Raw genomic sequence first — 19,333 nt, 5'->3', positions numbered from 1 at the left:
TAAAATCCTTTTCATTAGTGAATATGAGCACATTTTGGTATCTTTTATTTATTTTTTTTTGCATTCATCAAAATTCACATTTTAATCCCAACACTAACTTTACCCTTTATATAAGGAAATAAATGTACATAATAAATAAAAAAATACGAATTTATATTACAAAGTATAAATTATAGTTATAGGGACTAGACCTTGTAATGCCAGAGAAACTGAGCCAAGACAGAGATTGATTTTTAATCTTTAATGTGGAGAGTTTAGATTAGCCAACTGAATGAAATTCATGTTCAAAATCATTCGGCCTCAAGGAACTGAGTCGGGGAACTTATATAGGATTTTAGCGGACTAGGGTTTGTGAACAGAATACATAACCTGAGTATACAATCTTATAGGGGAAACAAAGACACATAAGAGGATGAGGACACTGGGTGGGCAGACAAGCCATAATTCCAGGAAAGGATTATAACTTAATCCTGACAGAACAGGTGTTAAGATAAGAAGGTGGAGGGCAGGAGACGGTGAGATGAAGGGCAGTACTCAAAAGGAGGGGGAATTATCCCAGCAAGGATCGAGATAAAGTACCTGGAATTTATGATTCAATGGTATGTCAAGGTTTTTCTTGATTCAATTCTCTCAGTCCTTATGGCAAGGAAGGGGGGGAAAGGTGGGAAGAGTTGCCATAATAATTTTACTCAGGATATAACAACCTAAGATGTTATTCATTAAGGATTTATATAAGGAAATGTCCTCTACGAATTCAACTGTTTTAGAGAATTACCTAGAACATTGAGAACCTAAGGTTAAAGATGCAAGAATTAAACCCAAGTATTTCAGGTTCCAATTCTCTATCCACCATGCAACAATAACATTAATATAAAATATTAATTGTCAGTAATAACAGGTTTTTATTTAAGTTTTGTCAGTTACTTTGGATTTTCTCTTTCCAGTTGATAGGAATAGCATTAATTATTTATTTTAGTTAGTAAAATCTTCTAGGCTTTATTTGTCTTTTTCTGTTTTCAAATAAAAAGACCATGTTTACAAAGTGCAAGGATGTGTTTTATTCCATGCATTTGCCCCTTCAATAATCTTTCCTTTTTTCAGCTCCCTCTTTTCATTATCTATTGGCTCTATTCCCATGCCTACACATGTCAAGTTCTTACTCATATTTAAGAAAACTGTATTAGACCCCACTATTTCCTCAAGCTCAAGAAAGTGAAGAAAAGAAAAACTGTTTCATTAGGAATGCTCAAAGAAGTAGTAGGTGTTTAACATGGAAAAGAGAAAACTTATACAAAATGAGAGGAATCAGAATTAATTCTGCTTGGTCTTGGCCAGAAGTAGGATCAAAACATAGAAAATAAAAGTAGGCAGAAATTAATTCAACATGCAAATTAAAATTCCCCTCAAAATTAAACTACTTTCTCAACTCCTTATTCTCAATTCCTTCCTCTTAGTCAGTTGACAAGTCTTATCATTTCTCTCTCTAAAACATCTCTCCAAATTCAGCATTTGAGGAGGGAACCAAGATAATAGTATACCGGAAAGAAATACCTTAAATTCTTTATCACAAAACTCCAAAGAGATATAAGAAACACCGCAGATGGAATCCTGACTGGGAAATTCAAGAAATATTCACAGTGGACAACTTTTCCAACCTACATTGGCAAAACAAGAAAAGCATATGGAAAGTACTGGGGACATTTGGAGGGTGGGTAACAGTTTTGGGGAAGAGATCAAGTTAAGAAGAGGTTCCTGATCCAGCATAAAGGTACTTAAACTTCCATATGTTAACAGGATAGGTCTCAATTATCAGCTTTGTTGCCCACAGCACAGTTCCAGGGTATAGAACTAAAAGTGAGAGGTAAAATACCAAGAATTGAAGGGGAAGGGAAGAGAAATAAGGAATGGAAAAAGAATTTATATAGTGCCTATTATATACTTAGAACCATGCTAAGTGCTTTACAAATATATCATTTGATCTTCAAAACAACTCGGCAAACTTAAGTGCACTTTACAACACAGGAAACTGAGATAAATAAAAGTTAAAGTTACTTATCTACAATCACACAGCAAGTGTCTGAAACTAGATTTGAACCTAATACTTCTGACTCCAGGCCCAATTCTCTATTTACTGTGCCATTTAGCTGTCTTGAGGCAGAGGTCATTGTAAGAATACAGTCAACACAAGTCAAAACCAAGTACTTCCCCAAAAAGTAGAGCTTGGTTCTAGAATAAATCCCCATGAAAATTGTAATGCAGTAATGAGCTAGCAGAAGATACAAACCCCTATAAAAATTATAACAGATCTAAAATTTGCAAAAATCTATCATAAAAGAAGAGAATAATTCCATAATATTTGCAAGCAGAGATTTATGGGGAGGAAATGACTTTTCTATATATATATATATCTCAAATGAAGGAAGAAACGAAAGATGAAAACAAAATTGTGGAGGAAATAAATGGAAGTAAGATATGTTGCTTAGAAGAGAAAATGGTAAATTTACACAAGTAAAAAATTCACCGACAACTAGAATAGACCAAATAGAAAACAAGACACCATGAAACATCAAGGAATAGTAAAACAAAATCAACAGATTAAAAAAAGAAAAATGAAAGATATCTGATATCAAAAAAACAACTAATTTGGTGAAAAGGGCAAGAAAAGATAATTTAAAAACCACTAGACTCTCTAAAAACTACTTTTTAAAAAAGTCTGAATACTATATTTCAACAAATGATAAATGAAAAATTGTCCAGATTAGGGGCAGCTAATTGGTGCAGTGGATAAAGTGCTGGCCCTGAAGTCAGGACAACCTGAGTTTAAATCCAGCCTCAGACACAACACTTCCTAGCTGTGTGATCCTGGGAAAAGTCACTTAACCCCAAATGCCTCAGGGGGAAAAAAAAGAAAAAAAGAAAATTGCCCAGATCTACTAGAAGCTCAGGACAAAATAAAGGAGCAGAATGGCAATCTCACTTCTTTGTACTGGGGTTAACTGGCACTTTTTGGCCATTTTTATCTGGCTCCACAACAGTAGAAGTAAAGGAAGCAGATGGTAATGTAATCTATGACTAGAATTTGGCAAGTTATGACTGGCAACAGGACAAAGGGGCAAGGAATTCCAGAGCAGAAGAAAGTATAGAATTAAGTGATTCATTAAGAGTTGAGGTAGAGAAGAAAGAATGTAGACTATGCAGAGGTGATAATCTGGAAGAGAAGTGAGAGGTGTAGAAATTGGAAGTCATGGTGAGGGGGAAAAACAGGCTAAGGGATTGTTAAGTCATGAAAAGATGGAATAATAAAAAGACAACAATCAGATAAAGGAATTTTGGAGTCTGTGAATATTGAACTGAAATGTCTGTGGGTGTCGTCAATATCAAGAGCATGACAATGTGTAGCTGCAATGGAATAAAGGAGTACATCATGGAATAAAGTAGAATAAGGAATTATGAAAACAGAGTATCTAAAGAAGCATCAATATGAGTTTTGAAATCTTCTCATATGAAGTCAGGAATTGGGGAAGACTGTGAACCAGAGACTGAATTTACTGTGGAAGGAATAAGTGATTCTATTTATTTGATTCTAACATTCTATCTAACATGGATTAGTTTAACCAGATCATGGAAGACTCACAACTAAAAAGGACATTAAAAACTTGTTAAAGATTCTCATAACTACTTCAGACTGATCTGAAAAATAATAGAGTTTAATTGGCAGAGCTACAACTCATACCTAGGTCTTGACTTCAATTCCAAGACTTTTTCCACTACATACTGATTTGTATTATTTTGCAGTGGGTAAAAGAGAAAAATATGGTGAAATAACATACTTGCTGTAAGCTGATTTGTTCTTACATCCAAAAGATTTTCTTTTCTCAGAGGAAAAACAAATTTGATACACAGGAACTTTAACTTATTTCTATAAGATAGGCTATTTCCATCACACAGGCTTATTTTGCCATTTGCCTTAAAAGTCACCAGGAATTAAAAAGTGTTTCTGCTATACTATTTTGACACTTTCTATCACCTTCAGCATGCTATACAATAATTAGATGCTAAAAAATAAGGAATAAAAATTATACTGTACTAGATAGGTTCTACTTGTTCATAAATGTTACCAAGAGAAAACACTTTAATAGAGTGCTGATATTAATACCTGTGTCAAGTTGCTGTTCTCCGTTCATTTCCACAACACCTAGGAGGCTCTCTCTCTCAGACACAGGCACAGAAATTGTAAGAAGACACAGTCACCATCTGATGCTAATCCGTAGCTCTCTACCTTCTGGTCAGCAGGCATCCATATCAGTTTAAGCGAAAATGCTGAAAAACAAAAAAAAGTTTACAGGATGAAGCCTCAAATATCAATGGAAAAGCATTTAATAAGCTCATACTGTATATAGTATTCTAGAAAGATGTATAAGAAATTCTAGATATAAAAATATAAAGACAAAAATGAAATAGACCCTTCTCTTCAGAAAGCTTACATTCTACTGTAAGCCTATCCATACAATACACACACAATACAAACATATTTATAATGCCCATTTCTATGTATTAAGCTCTATTTGATTAAAATTGCACTTTTGAAACACCCTGTATATATACATGTGTGTATATGTACTCTGTGTGTGTATGCAAAATAAACATATAAAAATAAATATGAGGTAGTGAACAAGAACATAAGTAACTAGGGATCAGAAGAGAAAGAAAATCCTGTAGATGGTGGTGTCATAACTATGTTGTGGGGAATGAAACCACTCTTCAGATCAATATAGACTGAAAAAACTTCAAGAACTATATGTTGTGAAAGAGTTGGGGGATTCAATATGGTCGGTAAACAGAAATATGCTGTAATCATGAAGTCAGTCAATGCAACAGTACAGAGATGGCAGATGAAGTAAAATAAGAAATTAAGAAAATGCTGAAACATAGCATAGAAATATAATGGTTAATAAGGTTAGAAAGAAAAATTGGGGCTAGGTTATAAATCCTTTAAATGACAAAAAATAGGTGAGAAATGAGGAGAACTAAGTAAGGAGGTGACTGAGTGGGAAGAAGTCAGATACAAGTAGGTCTGTGCAGAAGTTGGCTTATACTGGCTCTCAACAGCCAATCATAAATTTTTTAGTGTGAACATTTACTTTTGGAAATCCATAAAATGTGTTCACTATCTAAACTTTAAAGTGATGGAGAAATGTTTATAACACAGATTAAGCCATAAAGACTATTATACATAATGGGGGAGGTGGGAAGGAAGAGCTTATTGTTAAATCCTCATCCTCACAGTCTTGGATACAGAGATACTGTGGAGTTATAAACTTAAAGATTTGGAATGCATATGCATTAAGAAAAAGAGTGAGTTGAGGAGAACACCAAGATGATGACTATCTAAGATTCAAAAGATGCTGCTACTCTTGACAGCAATAGGAAACAGAAGGGAGAATTTGAAGAGAATAAATTCTATTTGGAGCATGCTAAGTTTAAAATGTGTCTGCTATATTCAGTTTGAAATGTCCAATATGGGGGAAGAGGGGAGGATTCTCGGAAGATGGTGCAATAGGATAATAAATTTCAAGTTCTCCCATTTCCTCTACAAAAAAACAACAACAACAAATTGGCACCTCACAGCAAACATAGACTAGTAAAAAAAATCAAGATTTGGAGCAGAACAGGGGTCCTCCTGGTACAACTCAACAAGATCTGAAAATGCTGAGTGGAGGATTAACCTGTATGAAGTTCAAACACTTCTGGCAGAAACATCAAGTGCGAAACCCTGGGAGCCTCAGCAGGAACACAGAGATTTTTTCACCTTCCAGACAGTTTGTGGTATAAGGGGGGGGGGGGTCTGAGTCTGGAAAGACTTGAGGGAATCTCAGCTGATTAGGAGCACCAGGCCCAGCCGTGCTGCTGAGACGCAACTCTGGAACCAGTACCTGGTGAGTGCAGAATCAGCTGGGCAGAGACGGGGCTGGCTGTGGGCACTTGCATTAGGGTAGAGTTCTTGGTTTGGGGTTCCTAGTCAGAGTGGATAACTGAAGGAAAACTTGAGGCACCATTCCCCCAAAGGTACTTATACTAACACCTCTTATTTAAAAAAAAAAATGAACCATCAAAGAAGAAAGAACCCCATCACAGATATCTACTATGGAAACAGGGAAGACTGGATTTCATCTTCAGAGGAAGACACTGAAATAAAAACTGCTTCTACTTCAAAGAGTACAATGAAATGGCTCCCTGCCCAGCGAGAATTTATAGAACTCAAAAAAGAATTTCAAAACCAAATAAAAGATATAGAGGAAAAACTTAAAAAATAAATAAATAAAAACCATCCAAGAAAACAAGATTACAAAAAAAAAAAAAAGTTAATCAACTAGAAAAGGAGCTACAGAGTCTCAAATATGAAAATATTTCTTTGAAAATTAGGATTGGGCAAAGGAAAGTCAATGAACCTATGGAGACCAAGAAATAACAAAACATTGAAAAGAATTAGAAAATATGACAGAATGTGAACCATCTTATAAGAAAAATGACAGATCTGGAGAACAGATCAAGAGAAAATATAAGAATAATTGGACTGACTGAAAGTTGTGACCAACAAAAAAAACCTTGACACAATAATGGAGGAAATAATCTAAGAAATTGTCTTGGAATGATAGAACATGACAGGAAAGTAGAAATAGGAAAAATCCACTGATCACCATCTCAATGAGATTCTTCATGGAAAACACACAGGAATATTAATACCAACTTTCGAAACCCTAAGTTCAAAGAGAAAATTATGCAAGAAACAAACAAACAAAAAATTCAAATACAGTGGAACTACAATTAGACTATCAGCAACCAAAATAAAAGACAGCAAGTTCTGGAATCAAATTTACTGATAATCAAAAAAACTAGGCTTGTGACTGAAAATATCACATCCAGAAAAATTAACTTTTCAATTTAATTCACATGTAGTCTTGGTAGCTTATCAACTCAACATAGATATTTGACACTTGATTTTGATAGGCAGTATAGGGGCAACTAGATAACAAAGTAGATAGAGACCTGGGCCTTGAATTATAAAGATGAGTTCAAATTTAATCTCAGACTAGCTGAACGACCCTGAGCAAATTAGTTCCTTAGCATAGTGCCAGGCACATTGTAAGTGTTATATAAATGTTAAGATATTAGGTATAGCTATTATTTTTTAAAAATACAAATACTAATTAGGCATAGGATTAATTGAATGCTAACATTTTATAAAGAAAGAATTTTCCTCCCAAATGGAGCTTTTAGACCAAAACAAATTCCCAAACTAAGCAGTAGTAACTCAGGTTTTACATTAAAGGCTTAAATTAGAAAAACATTAAAAATGTTTTTCAAGTTCACACTGTCACCTAGACTGCAAGGAATGAATCATTGGTTCATTATCTTAATAAAACCAAGAGAAGTAAAATGATGAAGCCATTCAGTTGTGAAACATTTGTGGGGCTTGTCTCTTTATTGCCAGACTGCCTTGTCTTTCTATACAGTGGAAAAAAAAAAAAAAACATAGTAAAATAGCTAGATCTGATTTATGAAAACTTAAATCACTTTCATTGATACCCTTTTATCAGTTCATATAAAGCAGTTTTACTGTCTTCCTTTATTTCATACTAATTTACCAGTTCATTTTGATATTATTTACCTCTTTTATTGTCCAAAAAATTGTTTTATTTCTTTGATTGTTATTGTATTTGAAGTCTTTCACCCCTCCTCAATTTTTTTGCAGGTTCTTTTCTGCTTTGTTGCTGGAATAAAAAGAGTAATTGATTTTGCCATTCAGATCTTCTTAATATAGGATTTCTAAAAGTTCTCCCTAGGATTTTTTTTTCAAGGGAGGGGAAATGACTAGAGGAGTTGGAGATATAATGGTGATGTGCAAAAGAAAAAAAAAAATACAAGTAAAAAAGAAGAGTATATTGTAGTTTTTTTTAAAGAGACCAAAATGAAATCTAGAGGTAGACAACTTTGAAACTGTGTTAAATTTGTCATATTCTTTTAAAATATATAGCTAAATAAATAGTTTTTAAAACTCAATAAAATATATCCTCCAAAGCTGAAAGAAAACATTTGTTCAATTTATTTATTATATATTGAGTTTATCTGAAGGGTTCTCTGCTTGAATATTAAAATTTGACTTGTCCATTTGTGGATTTTGTTTATTTTCTTTTCAGCATTATTGTTTTAGGGATTTGGCTTTGTAGAGAAGTCTGTAAGTATCCTTGTTACTACAGTTCATCCTTATATTTCCTATATCTCTGTCTTCAGAATCAATGTTATTTATTAATCTTTCAAATAAAATACATTTAGGAATTTAGCTATTTGACAACATCTAAAATCAGTTGTGAAAGTAAAAAAAGGAGACTAAGAGACTAAAACCAAATGAAATGCTAAACATTACAGAACCATCTAAAAAAGACATATAAAATGACAATGAAAAGCAAGAAACAAAATTTACTGTCAGGCAATTCAAAGAACATAAATTACAAAAATGCAAATAGACAAGGCAAAAAAATTTTATAATGTCACGAGAAAGAAACTTTATTTGCTTAAAGGCAAGACAAATAATGAAACAATATCACTGATGTGTTTTAGGTTCAGTACCAAATGATGAGATTTAGGAAAACAGTTGGCACCAAATGTTAGGGTTTGGCACCATATGTTGGGGTTTAGCCATGTGAAGAATTCACAATGGCCATTCCCTTTGTCAAAAGGAACATTTATTTAGGAAAAGAGGTTACCAATAAAATGAAAGAGATATGATGGACTTCAGATAGCAGGAATGGTAAATATTAAATAGATTTGAGAGAATATATAGTTAACAATGGAAAAAACCATTTCCCCAGTGGAACTCACAATTAACCAAGAGAAAAGGAATATACCAAGAAGTGGAAGAATGCTACTGACTGGTAGGCTTAAATTCACAGATGAGTTTAGCACCCTAAAAGAGTTAGTTAGCTATAAGAAGGAAAAAGACACCATAAAAGGCACGGGAGAGGGTGGGGAAGAAGCGATGAAGGAGAAGGAAGAGGAGTGAGGATACCATGAAGTAGAATGCTATGGCAGGCTAACATCAAAGGAATTCAGAAAAGATGGCATGAACTACATACAAATTTATAGGGGAAATTTAACTTCAGGGGTTTGATATAACTTGGCTTTCTGACTGAATACAGTAAGGTGGGGTAACACAAGCTCTCCACCATCAGTGCCCTTTCCTGCTTCCTTCAGGGAGTAATCTTATCAGTACTTCAGACTTTCTCTGCCAATCCCATCTAGTGATCCAGGACTTCATCATCATAATTGACCATACATAAGCCAAATGGCATTGCAGCTAAATTCATAAAGGATCAATTAATATATGTGCTAACCTTTGCTATAAAAATTATTCTCAATAACTAAGAAAAGCACACTGTCAAAATCCTTTAAGACATATATCACAGAAAAGTGATGTAAAAATTGGAAATAAAATTCTAGCCAAAAGACAAAGTGAATTGGGCTTCGCCTCCCTCCCCACCCCCCACTTACAGATCCATTTACATGAGAACATACAAGGATGAATCAACATTAAGAAAAAAAAAAACCCAGCATAATCATATTTAAAACAAAAATGATAAAAAAAAGTCGATAGATGCAGAAAAAACCCTTCAACCTCCCAAAATAGCATTCATTAAAATTTAAAACCTTGAAAATAAAAAGCACAGAAAAGCATTTTTTAATGAATTTTTTAAAATGACTCCTTAAAATAAAAGCTGGCACTTTTCAAGGAAGCTATCCTAATAAATGCAAGCAAGCAAGTCATATATCCACACTCAATCTGGCATAGTCCAAAAAATTCGTCACCACATAAATTCACAAAAATCATCACCATTTCTATGCAGCAATAAGAAGAAAAAAAAAAGAAAATTATATAAATAAATCCTGTATTAAAATGTTCAAAAAAAAAACCACCCTATGATATTTTACACATTCAAGACATACAAATACAATTATAATACTTTTTAACACTTAAATAATTGAAAGTAAATTAATTGTGAATTGCTAAAGCATGTCAATATAAAATTGAGATCACCTAAACTAATAAAAAGATCCCATGATGGTACAAGTGCCTGGCACACAGTAAAGATTTAATTAACATTTGCTGACTTGTCTTGGCATTCAGCTCTTCCTATTGGAATCTGGTGCCATGCTACTACTTTCAGCTCCATTTCTTACTACATCCTTCCACTTTGCAAGGAGGGGAAGCAAACAGTCTGTATGAGATACAAGGGGTGGGAGATGACTGAACAGTGTCTAGAGTATACAATATAGGCCACTGTATCTATAACGTGGCCTGTATCAGTTCAAATGCCCCTCCTTTATAAGTTTTATCCTAATTCTCCCTTATCATTAGCCTATCTAGCTTTAAAAAAAAAAAAAAATTTATAGTAATTAAAGTATTTGTTTTGTATTGTAGATCTAATTGTGTTATTTTCCCCCAGCAGCCAGCAGACTATAATCTCCTGAGGGTAGGGAATGTTGTGAATTTTTTTAGTTCTGTACATATAGAGAAACTCAGCTGATAAGGAAATTCCTGGCTGACAAGATGTGTTAGTGATACAGAAACAACATTAGGTCACATCTTGGCTTCTAAAAAGTCAAGAGACTGGTTAAAAAATGGAAAAGTTAATTAGTGGAACATATTAGGAAAAATGAAGCAAATGGAACAATGAAGCAAATGAAAATAGTAGTAGTGTTGGATAAATCAAAAGACTCCAAATACTGAGGAAAGTTACCATTTAACTAAAATTACTGGGAAAACTAGAGCGCATTCTCGTAGAAATTAGATTTAAACCATATAACTTACTAAGTTGCAAATGGGCAAATGACTTACATTTTAAAAGTCACTTCATTAACATATTAGAGGAACAAGGTAGGAGAAATTTTTTGCATCTATGGAAAGAACTCCTTTCCTTACCAAACAAAGAATAGAGAATCAAAGGAGATAATTGTGTTTCCTTAAAATCGAAAGGCTTTTGGACAAATAAAAATGCATTAACATTAGAAGAGAATTAAGTAACTGTAAAAAAATCTTTTCAAAAATTTTTCTGATAAAGGGCTGATATCCAAAAATACCCAGGGAACTGAATCAAATATACATATAAGTTACTCTATAGGCTAAGGATCAAAGTAATAACTACCATTTCTCGAAAGTGGAAAAAAGTTATTAACAACTATATGGAAAATTCTTGAAACTACTAGTAGAAAAATGCAAACTAAAATAACTGACACAGTCCTCCATACATTCTTCAGAGTGGCAAAAATGACAAAAAGTGAGAGCCTGACAGATGTTAGAAGGATCTGAGAAAAGAGAAGAATCTATGGGAAGGCAGGAATATTATTCATTGCAACTGGAGCTGTGAATTGGTCCAAACACTGTAGAAAATAGTTTGGATCAATGTCCAAAGTGCAGCTAAACTGTGCGTATTCTTTAACCCAATGTGATAATACTACAAGACTTGATATTTCAAAGTAAAATGATACATATAGACAACTTGTAACAGTTCTTTTGTGGTAGCAAAGAAGAAACAAATGATAGTGTTTATAAATTGAGAAGTGGTTGTGGGGCGGGTGGGGAGGGCCGCACATGCACACGCATGCATGTGTGAAATAACACCATGGACATATCTGGAGAAACCTAGGGATTTGCAATGTGCAGTAGAGTCAAGATAACAATTTATACGATTGTAATTAAGGCTATTCTTGAGTAAAACATTGAAAGACTTAAGAAATGCCATGACCAACCATGGGTCTAGAGGAATTATGATGAAACATTCTTCCCACCTCTTAATATGAATGTGACAGCTGAGAGGTAAAAAATGAAATACATTTTCAGATAGGCAATGTGTACTTTTGTTTTTCTTGACCATGCTTATTATTACAAAGGGTCTAAATCTTTTTGAAGATGGGGGGTATTAGAGAGGTATTGAGGTGCTAATGACAGCAATGCAAAAAAAAAAGAAAAAGAATGACAAACACATCAAAGAATTTAAAACAACAAAAGAGAACTTGAAAACAAGTTCAGAAGTAAACATACAATTGTAACAGCTTAGGAACTACCTCACTATACAATCCTATTCTTTGAAAATACTCAAAATTTTCTTTGTATATGGGAACTGATGCTCACTTGTTAAAATCCAGAATAAAAAACAAATTATTTTTAAAATTCAAAGAACTGTGATAACAACACTAAAAATCATCTAAAGGTTAAGAGCTACTTTAGGAGAAGGCTTCTTCAACCTTTGATTCAATCATTAATTCTCCAAGTTGTTATGAAGTTTATGTAATTTCATGTCCTTCCATCCACTTTTATGAGAAATAAATATTTCAAGTTAATGGACATCTTGAAGGGTTAAATTTCAATTATCAGGATAATTTAGCATTCCAGATGCTTCTTGCCTTTAAAGTGCCAGATAAATGAAGTATTGATACAATTTTGTTTTATTTCTGTACCATATGATCTTAATTGAATCTGTGTTTAATCTGTCTTAATTTCCCTCAGTTAAATATGTGAAAAGGAAGATGTCTAATGAGGAAGAAAGTAAATGTGTTATCTTGGCTTCTTTCCTTTATGAAAAGAAAGTTTCTTATGTGAACTAATGCAGAGTAAAGTAAGTGGCAACAGGAAAACAATACACACAGTCCCTACAAAAATATGAATGAAAAGAACTATAAAACATAATCCAGTATGATATAATTATACCAACCAAAATTGGTACTACATAAGAAATGAAAAGATTTATTTTTCTCCTCAATTCTTTGAAGACATAGAGTGTAGATGTAAAATGATTCATATGCTATCAGACAAAATCGATGTGTTGGCTCTTTGTTTTTATCTTTGTTACAAGTGAAACCTTGCTGAGAGAAGGGCATTATTTGAGGAAACTTTATTAAAAGTTTTTAAATGTTTTGATTTAATTTCTCAATCACTGACAAGTACCCTTTCACCTAAATTATAAAATTTACCACTTGAAGCACTATAGTATGAATTAAAGCCTCAAGCTCTTTACAGGGAGGGTACTTGTTTTTAAAATAATTGGATATAAAGTAAAAGTTAGACTTCATGAGATAAATATAAAGAGGAAGTGCTTTCCAGATATATGAGATAGCCAGAGCAAAGATGGTGAACAGGAACTACAGACTGTATGTGAAGAGCTGATTTAAGAAAGCTGTGACTACAGAGGTCATCACCAAGTTCAGGAACGGAATCAATAACCAATGATTTGGGACAACATAGAAAAATGTTGTTATTCTCTCTGACACAAACCTGGGTGACACTATTTTCCATTTGTAAAAATGGAAGTCCTTGACAATTGTATTTAAAATCTTTCAACATAGTATTCAATTACTATGTTTTGGCTTCTTATTGACAGGTGTTAACATAACTAACATGTCAATATTACTTGTTTATATAATGTCCTGCCTCACTGCCTGCAGGGATTTTGGAAATAAGAGAACTCTCTCTTAGACTTCCTGACTTCCTTCAACAGTTAGCTCAGGAACCATCCTCTCTATTAAGAGGCTTTTCCCAGTTACCAAGCTACTAGTGACTTCCCCTCAAGAGTTATTTTGTCCCTACTATGTATGTATGTTATACCAACCTATATATGGACAAGTTATATTGCTGAATGTCCCCATTAAAACATAAACTCTTGGAGAACCGGGACTGTTTGATCATTTTCTTTATATCTAGTTCCTAGTATACAATAAGGTTTCCAAAATGTTTACTGCTTGTTGATTGATTGATTCTAGTTTCCTGAATAAAGTTAAGAGAGGATATAAGCCAAGGATGTTTATATATTGTCCTAGAGGAAACTCACAGCCATTAAAGGGAAGGAGACAGAGCAAATGAATTTTTGTTCACTGAAAAAAAAATTTTTACATTAAAAAAAAATCATTGTATAGACTGCCACAGTCATTTAACAAAATATCTAATTAAGTTTTGTAACTTTCAGGGAGAGATTGGATCAAAATAGCACTACTTGCTATTCTTTATTATATCACTTGCCTTCACTAAGCATCCACTATATTCTAAGGCATTACACATTTGAATTCAAAGACCTTTTCCAATAATAACCCTTGGCTCACAAGTTGGGAACCACTAGACAAGAGTTTCCCACTATAACTGTTCCAACTCTGTCCCAAGCCATCGTCATCCTATTCCTTCAAACACTAAGAAGATGATTTCACCCATGTGATTGGAAAGAATGAAGCCCTCTAAGTTCCAAATCTCTCCATGTATTTATCTATCATCAACTCATTCTCTCTAGTCTCAAAGGAAGAGAGAGTGTTCCTTTTTTTAAAGGTCACATAACCATTGATCTTATTCCCAAGAGTCTCTCCAAGACCTGGCTCCAGCAAAGATCTCGAACTTCTCTTCCATCTCTAAAGGCTGGCATGGCTAACGCCTACAATGACAACTGAGTTATTCCTTGCTACAGTATTCCTTTGTCCCTATGGTCTCTCCTCAATTTACCTTCTATTTCTGGCCATAAGTGACATATTTGTACAAAAGTAGCCTAGAAAAAATATTCCAGACTCACTTTCTCACTACCCACCTTTCATTTTATTATATCTCATTATGTATTAGTCCCTTCCTGCTTAGAACATAAGCTCCTTAATAGCAGCACCTTATTTTTTAATCCCTAATACTCTTAAACAAGGAGTAGTTTACACACAGTACTCAATAAATTGAATTGAACCCCACATCCCCGACAAGCTAAAGTTACAAATAAGAATGGAAAAGATGTAGGTAAGAGTAAAATGGTTAAAGCATGATAACAACAGTTTGTATCCAAGAAGATAATGTACATAATATGTTAAGAATATATGATGCCCAAAAAAGGGGAAATTATGTAGGTCATGTATTAAGAATTAAACACAAAAGAGTTGACAGCCCACATGCTTTGTTGCTACCCAAAAATAGATTATAAACTAAAAGAAGTCCATCAGTGTTTTATGTATTTCCTCTACTGAGAAATTTGAGGAAAATATGTAGAAAAACCATACTGGAAAAGAAATCATGCACTGCAATGATCTGCACTGATAGCAAGTATAATTCATACTAATGAAATAATGAATCCATCAAATTACCAAATTAATGAAATTTTACTGCAATACTAAATAAGCTGAATTTTAAATGTTTATATTTAGTGCTTCTCCCTAAGAACCTATATATAAACAATATTCCTTAAAGAAAACTATCTTCAAAACTGTCTTAAATCATCTTTTATTCTCTCCAATTTTCATTTGGCCCTAATAACTTCAACACTTTTAAATAGCAGAAATTTCACATTAAATCTAAATTACAATGGGAGCCCATTAAGTACTTGTTGAATTAAATATTTTCTAGCACAGACCTTGCTGTTATATAGCAAAAAAAAACAAAAACAAAAACAAAAAAAAACACCCTAACTTAAAATTAACTTCCTTGGTGCATTGGTTATTATGAAGTGAATATCTCATGTAAATCACACTTCTTGGACTAGCAATTTGAGGCAACTACAAATATGAAACTGAAAATCATTGTATTTGTATTAGGAAATATTTCAAGTAAATTCTTGGCACACAATTTAGTGCTAGCATACTTCTGGGTTTTTATTTTCCCCACTTAAATAATTTAACAATTTTAAAAACTGGTTCTTTAGCATAAAGTTTATTATAACATACCTAGAGCACATGAGTGTGCAATATAGCAGGCTCAATACATAAAATTATTCAATAAAAAAAAAGTTAAGCTTATTCAAAATCTGACAGTTCCTGGCATTAAGAATGAATTGTAAAAATCTAGAGCTTTGAAAATTTACAAAATAATAAAAATGAGAACTCTTATGTGACTATCTCCACATTTTCTAAAGAAATGGCACAAAAACCACAATTTTAAAAGAACACCTATGTATCTAAAAAAACTTCCATTTGCTTTTGTAATAAGGATATGGGCTTTTGCCATGGCCACAAGAGCAACTTATGTAAGCCCCTTCCCTCCAGGGTTTTTTAATGTCTTCTTAAAGCTCCAAGTGCTGTGAAAGAATTAAGACGCGAACAAAGAATATGAACAGACAATTCTCAGACGAAGGAATTGAAACTATTTCTAGCCATATGAAAAGATGCTCCAAGTCATTATTAATCAGAGAAATGCAAATTAAGACAACTCTGAGATACCACTACACACTTGTCAGATTGGCTAGAATGACAGGAAAAGATAATGCAGGGGATGTGGGAAAACAGGGACACTGATACATTGTTGGTGGAATTGTGAATACATCCAGTCATTCTGGAGAGCAATTTGGAACTACTCAAAAAGCTATCAAACTGTGCATATCCTTTGACCCAGCAGTGTTACTACTGGGCTTATATCCCAAAGAGATTTTACAGAAGGGAAAGGGACCTGTATGTGCAAGAATGTTTGTGGCAGTCCTCTTTGTAGTGGCCAGAAACTGGAAACTGAGTGGATGCCCATCAATTGGTAAATGGTTGAATAAACTGTGGTATATGAATATTATGGAATATTATTGCTTTGTAAGAAATGACCAGCAGGATGGTTTCAGAAAGATCTGGAGAGACTTACATGAACTGAGGTTGAGTGAAATGAGCAGGGCCAGGAGATCATTTTACACAACAACAACAATACTATATGAGTATCAATTTTGATGGACCTGACCCTCTTTAACAATGAGATGAACCAAATCAGTTCCAAGAGAGCAGTAATGAACTGAACTAGCTACAACCAGGGAAAGAACTCTGGGAGATGACTATGAACCACTACATAGAATTCCCAATCCCTTTATTTTTGTCTGCCTGCATTTTTTATTTCCTTCACAGGCTAATTGTACACTATTTCAAAGTCTGGTTCTTTTTATACAACAAAATAACTGTTTGGACATGCATACATATATTGTATTTAACTTATACCTTAACATATTTAACATGTATTGGTCAACCTGCCTCTGGGGAAAAGGGTGGAGGAAAGGAGGGAAAAAGTTGGAACAAAAGGATTTGCAACTGTCAATGCTAAAAAATTACCAATGCATATATTTTATAAATAAAAAGGTATAATTTTTAAAAATAAACCTAAAAAAATAAAAAAATAAAAGGCCTCCTGTGTTTATTTCCAGGTTGTGATATATTTTGAGAATGGGCTGATAAAACCTGACAAGTAATTAAATCATACCTGAAAAAGAAAACAGACGTTTAAAATACTTTAAAGGAAAAAAAATGATAAAATGTTAATAGTAAATATACAATAATTAAATATAAATATGGGAAAGCCTAAGGCAACTAACTGGATTTATAATCTAAAAATGGAATATAAGGCTGAATAAGAATCTTAAGATAAAAAGGTATAAGAGGGTTGTGATTTGCACCAATTTAAAGGAGTGTCCACATCAGTGAAATCAACTAATCAATCCACAGGTTCACGCCTGCACAAGATATAGAAATCTATTATCTTAAAGGCCTACAGGCAAGTAGGAGAGAAGGGAATAAAAGAATTGGGGGTAGGAAGGAAACAGATAGAAGGGACAGCAAATTGGGTGGGAGGGAATAGCCAGAAGTAAAACCCTTTTGAAGAGACACAGGGTGAAAGGACAGAACAGAAAAAAAACAGGAAGGAATAGCATGGAGATAAATAAAGTTAGCAATAGCAATTGTGAAAGAAAATTTTTTTGAAGCAAGTTTCTCTGACCTTCGTTTCTCAAACATATACAGAACTGAATCAAATTAATAAAAATAAAAGTCATTCTCCAACTGAGAAGTAATCAAAAGATAGGAACTGTTTTCAGATAAAGTAATCAAAGCTATCTATAGTCATATTAAAAAAAATGTTCTCACTATTAGAGAATTGCACATTAAAACAATTCTAAGGTACAACTACATACCTACTGACTAATAAGATTAGGAAAAAGACAAATGCTGAAGAGGATGTGGGGAAAATGAGATATTAATGCACTGTTGGAATTGTAAACTGATTTTACCATTCTGTAGAGAAATATGGAACTATGCCTAAAAATCTATAAAACCATGCATATTCTTTGACCTAGTACTAGGTCTAAATCCCAAAAGAGATGTAAAAAAACAAAAAGGAAAATGATCTATAAGTACAAAGATACTTATAGCAGCTCTTTTGGGGGGTCAAAGAATTGGAAAGTGAAGGGATGCCCATCAATTGGGGAATGGAACTGGTATGTCATTGTGATGGAATATTACTGGACTACAAGAAATGATAAGCAGGGTGCTCTCAGAAAAACTTGGATGGACTTGCATGAGCTGATGCAAAGTGAAATGTGTGTATAAAGTAACAGCAATATTGTAAAATGATCATCTGTGAATGACTTCACGATTCTCAGCAATGCAATGATTCAGGACAACTCTGAAGGACTTATAATGAAAATGAAAAGAACTGCTGATATATGAATACAGATTCAGAATACTTTTTAAAAAACTACTTTTTCTTGACGGATTTTTTTGGGGGGAAAGAAAGAAATCATCTATGCTTTCTTTCACAACCTGACTATTAAGGAAATATTTTGCATGATTACACATGTATATTTGTATATTGTGTATACTTGCCTGCTCAACAAGAGAGGGTTGGGGAGGAAGGAAGGAAAAAATGTGGAATTAATTCAAAGTTTTCAAAACAAATATTAAGAATTGTTTGAACATGAAACTGGAGAAAAATAAAATACTATTTTTTTTCCAATATCATTGAGAGGAAAAAAATAACAAAAGTGCAAGTCAATCTTGAAAGCAGTTAAGTCCTCTCATTTGATCCATTTAAATGACAGTCATGTAGCTTATTTTAAAAATGCCCTGGGGAGTCCAGAGAAGGAAACAACACTGACAGAACAGGCACTCCCCCAACCAAAAAACATTTAAGCAGCAGCTGACACCTTGAAAACCTTAAGACCACTCCTTGCTAAAAACTACATTCCAAAGCAAGAAGGGCAAAGGGAAGAAAAGGTTACATCCAAAGATAATCATCAGGGAGCCTCAGACTTAATATTCAGGCCATGGCAAGAAAAAGATGAAGACAGTAGGCAAAGATATATGGCAAGAGGCTTCACCTAAGGAATATTCACTAACACACTGTTACACTAAGCTCTCAAAAACTCAATCTACTGTAGCTCCTCTCCCTTCGTCAGGGCACTCTTGACAAACTGAATATGAGGAGTTTTGTAGGAAGATAGAAAACTAACTGGCAGAAAAGTTCCCTACTTTTAAGATCGCAGGTAGAGACATGCTAATTAATAGCTAATTTCTAGCTTGGAATACCCTA

The 19,333-nt window shown here is 33.6% G+C and overlaps 1 protein-coding gene across 2 annotated transcripts in view; it reads right to left on the bottom strand.

The window, feature by feature from the left end:
- The window catches only part of SFMBT1 (Scm like with four mbt domains 1), a 152,295-nt gene that overhangs the window by 65,011 nt on the left and 67,951 nt on the right, over positions 1–19,333 (bottom strand). Inside the window, exons 1-2 of one of the 2 annotated variants that reach the window (XM_051984812.1) lie at positions 7,670–7,763; positions 4,157–4,320 (exon numbers count right to left, since the gene is read on the bottom strand). In XM_051984812.1, coding sequence (XP_051840772.1) covers positions 4,157–4,184 — 28 coding nt within the window. In that variant the 5' untranslated portion in view covers positions 4,185–4,320; positions 7,670–7,763. Of the gene's footprint in view, positions 1–4,156; positions 4,321–7,669; positions 7,764–19,333 lie in introns of those variants that run through there. The other variant, XM_051984804.1, reaches the window with a different exon arrangement.

The sequence above is a fragment of the Antechinus flavipes genome, chromosome 1 (assembly GCF_016432865.1).
Source record: "Antechinus flavipes isolate AdamAnt ecotype Samford, QLD, Australia chromosome 1, AdamAnt_v2, whole genome shotgun sequence".
NCBI lineage: Eukaryota > Metazoa > Chordata > Mammalia > Dasyuromorphia > Dasyuridae > Antechinus > Antechinus flavipes.
Note: the sequence above shows the minus strand (reverse complement) of the source record. Positions and strands in the feature narration are given on the sequence as shown.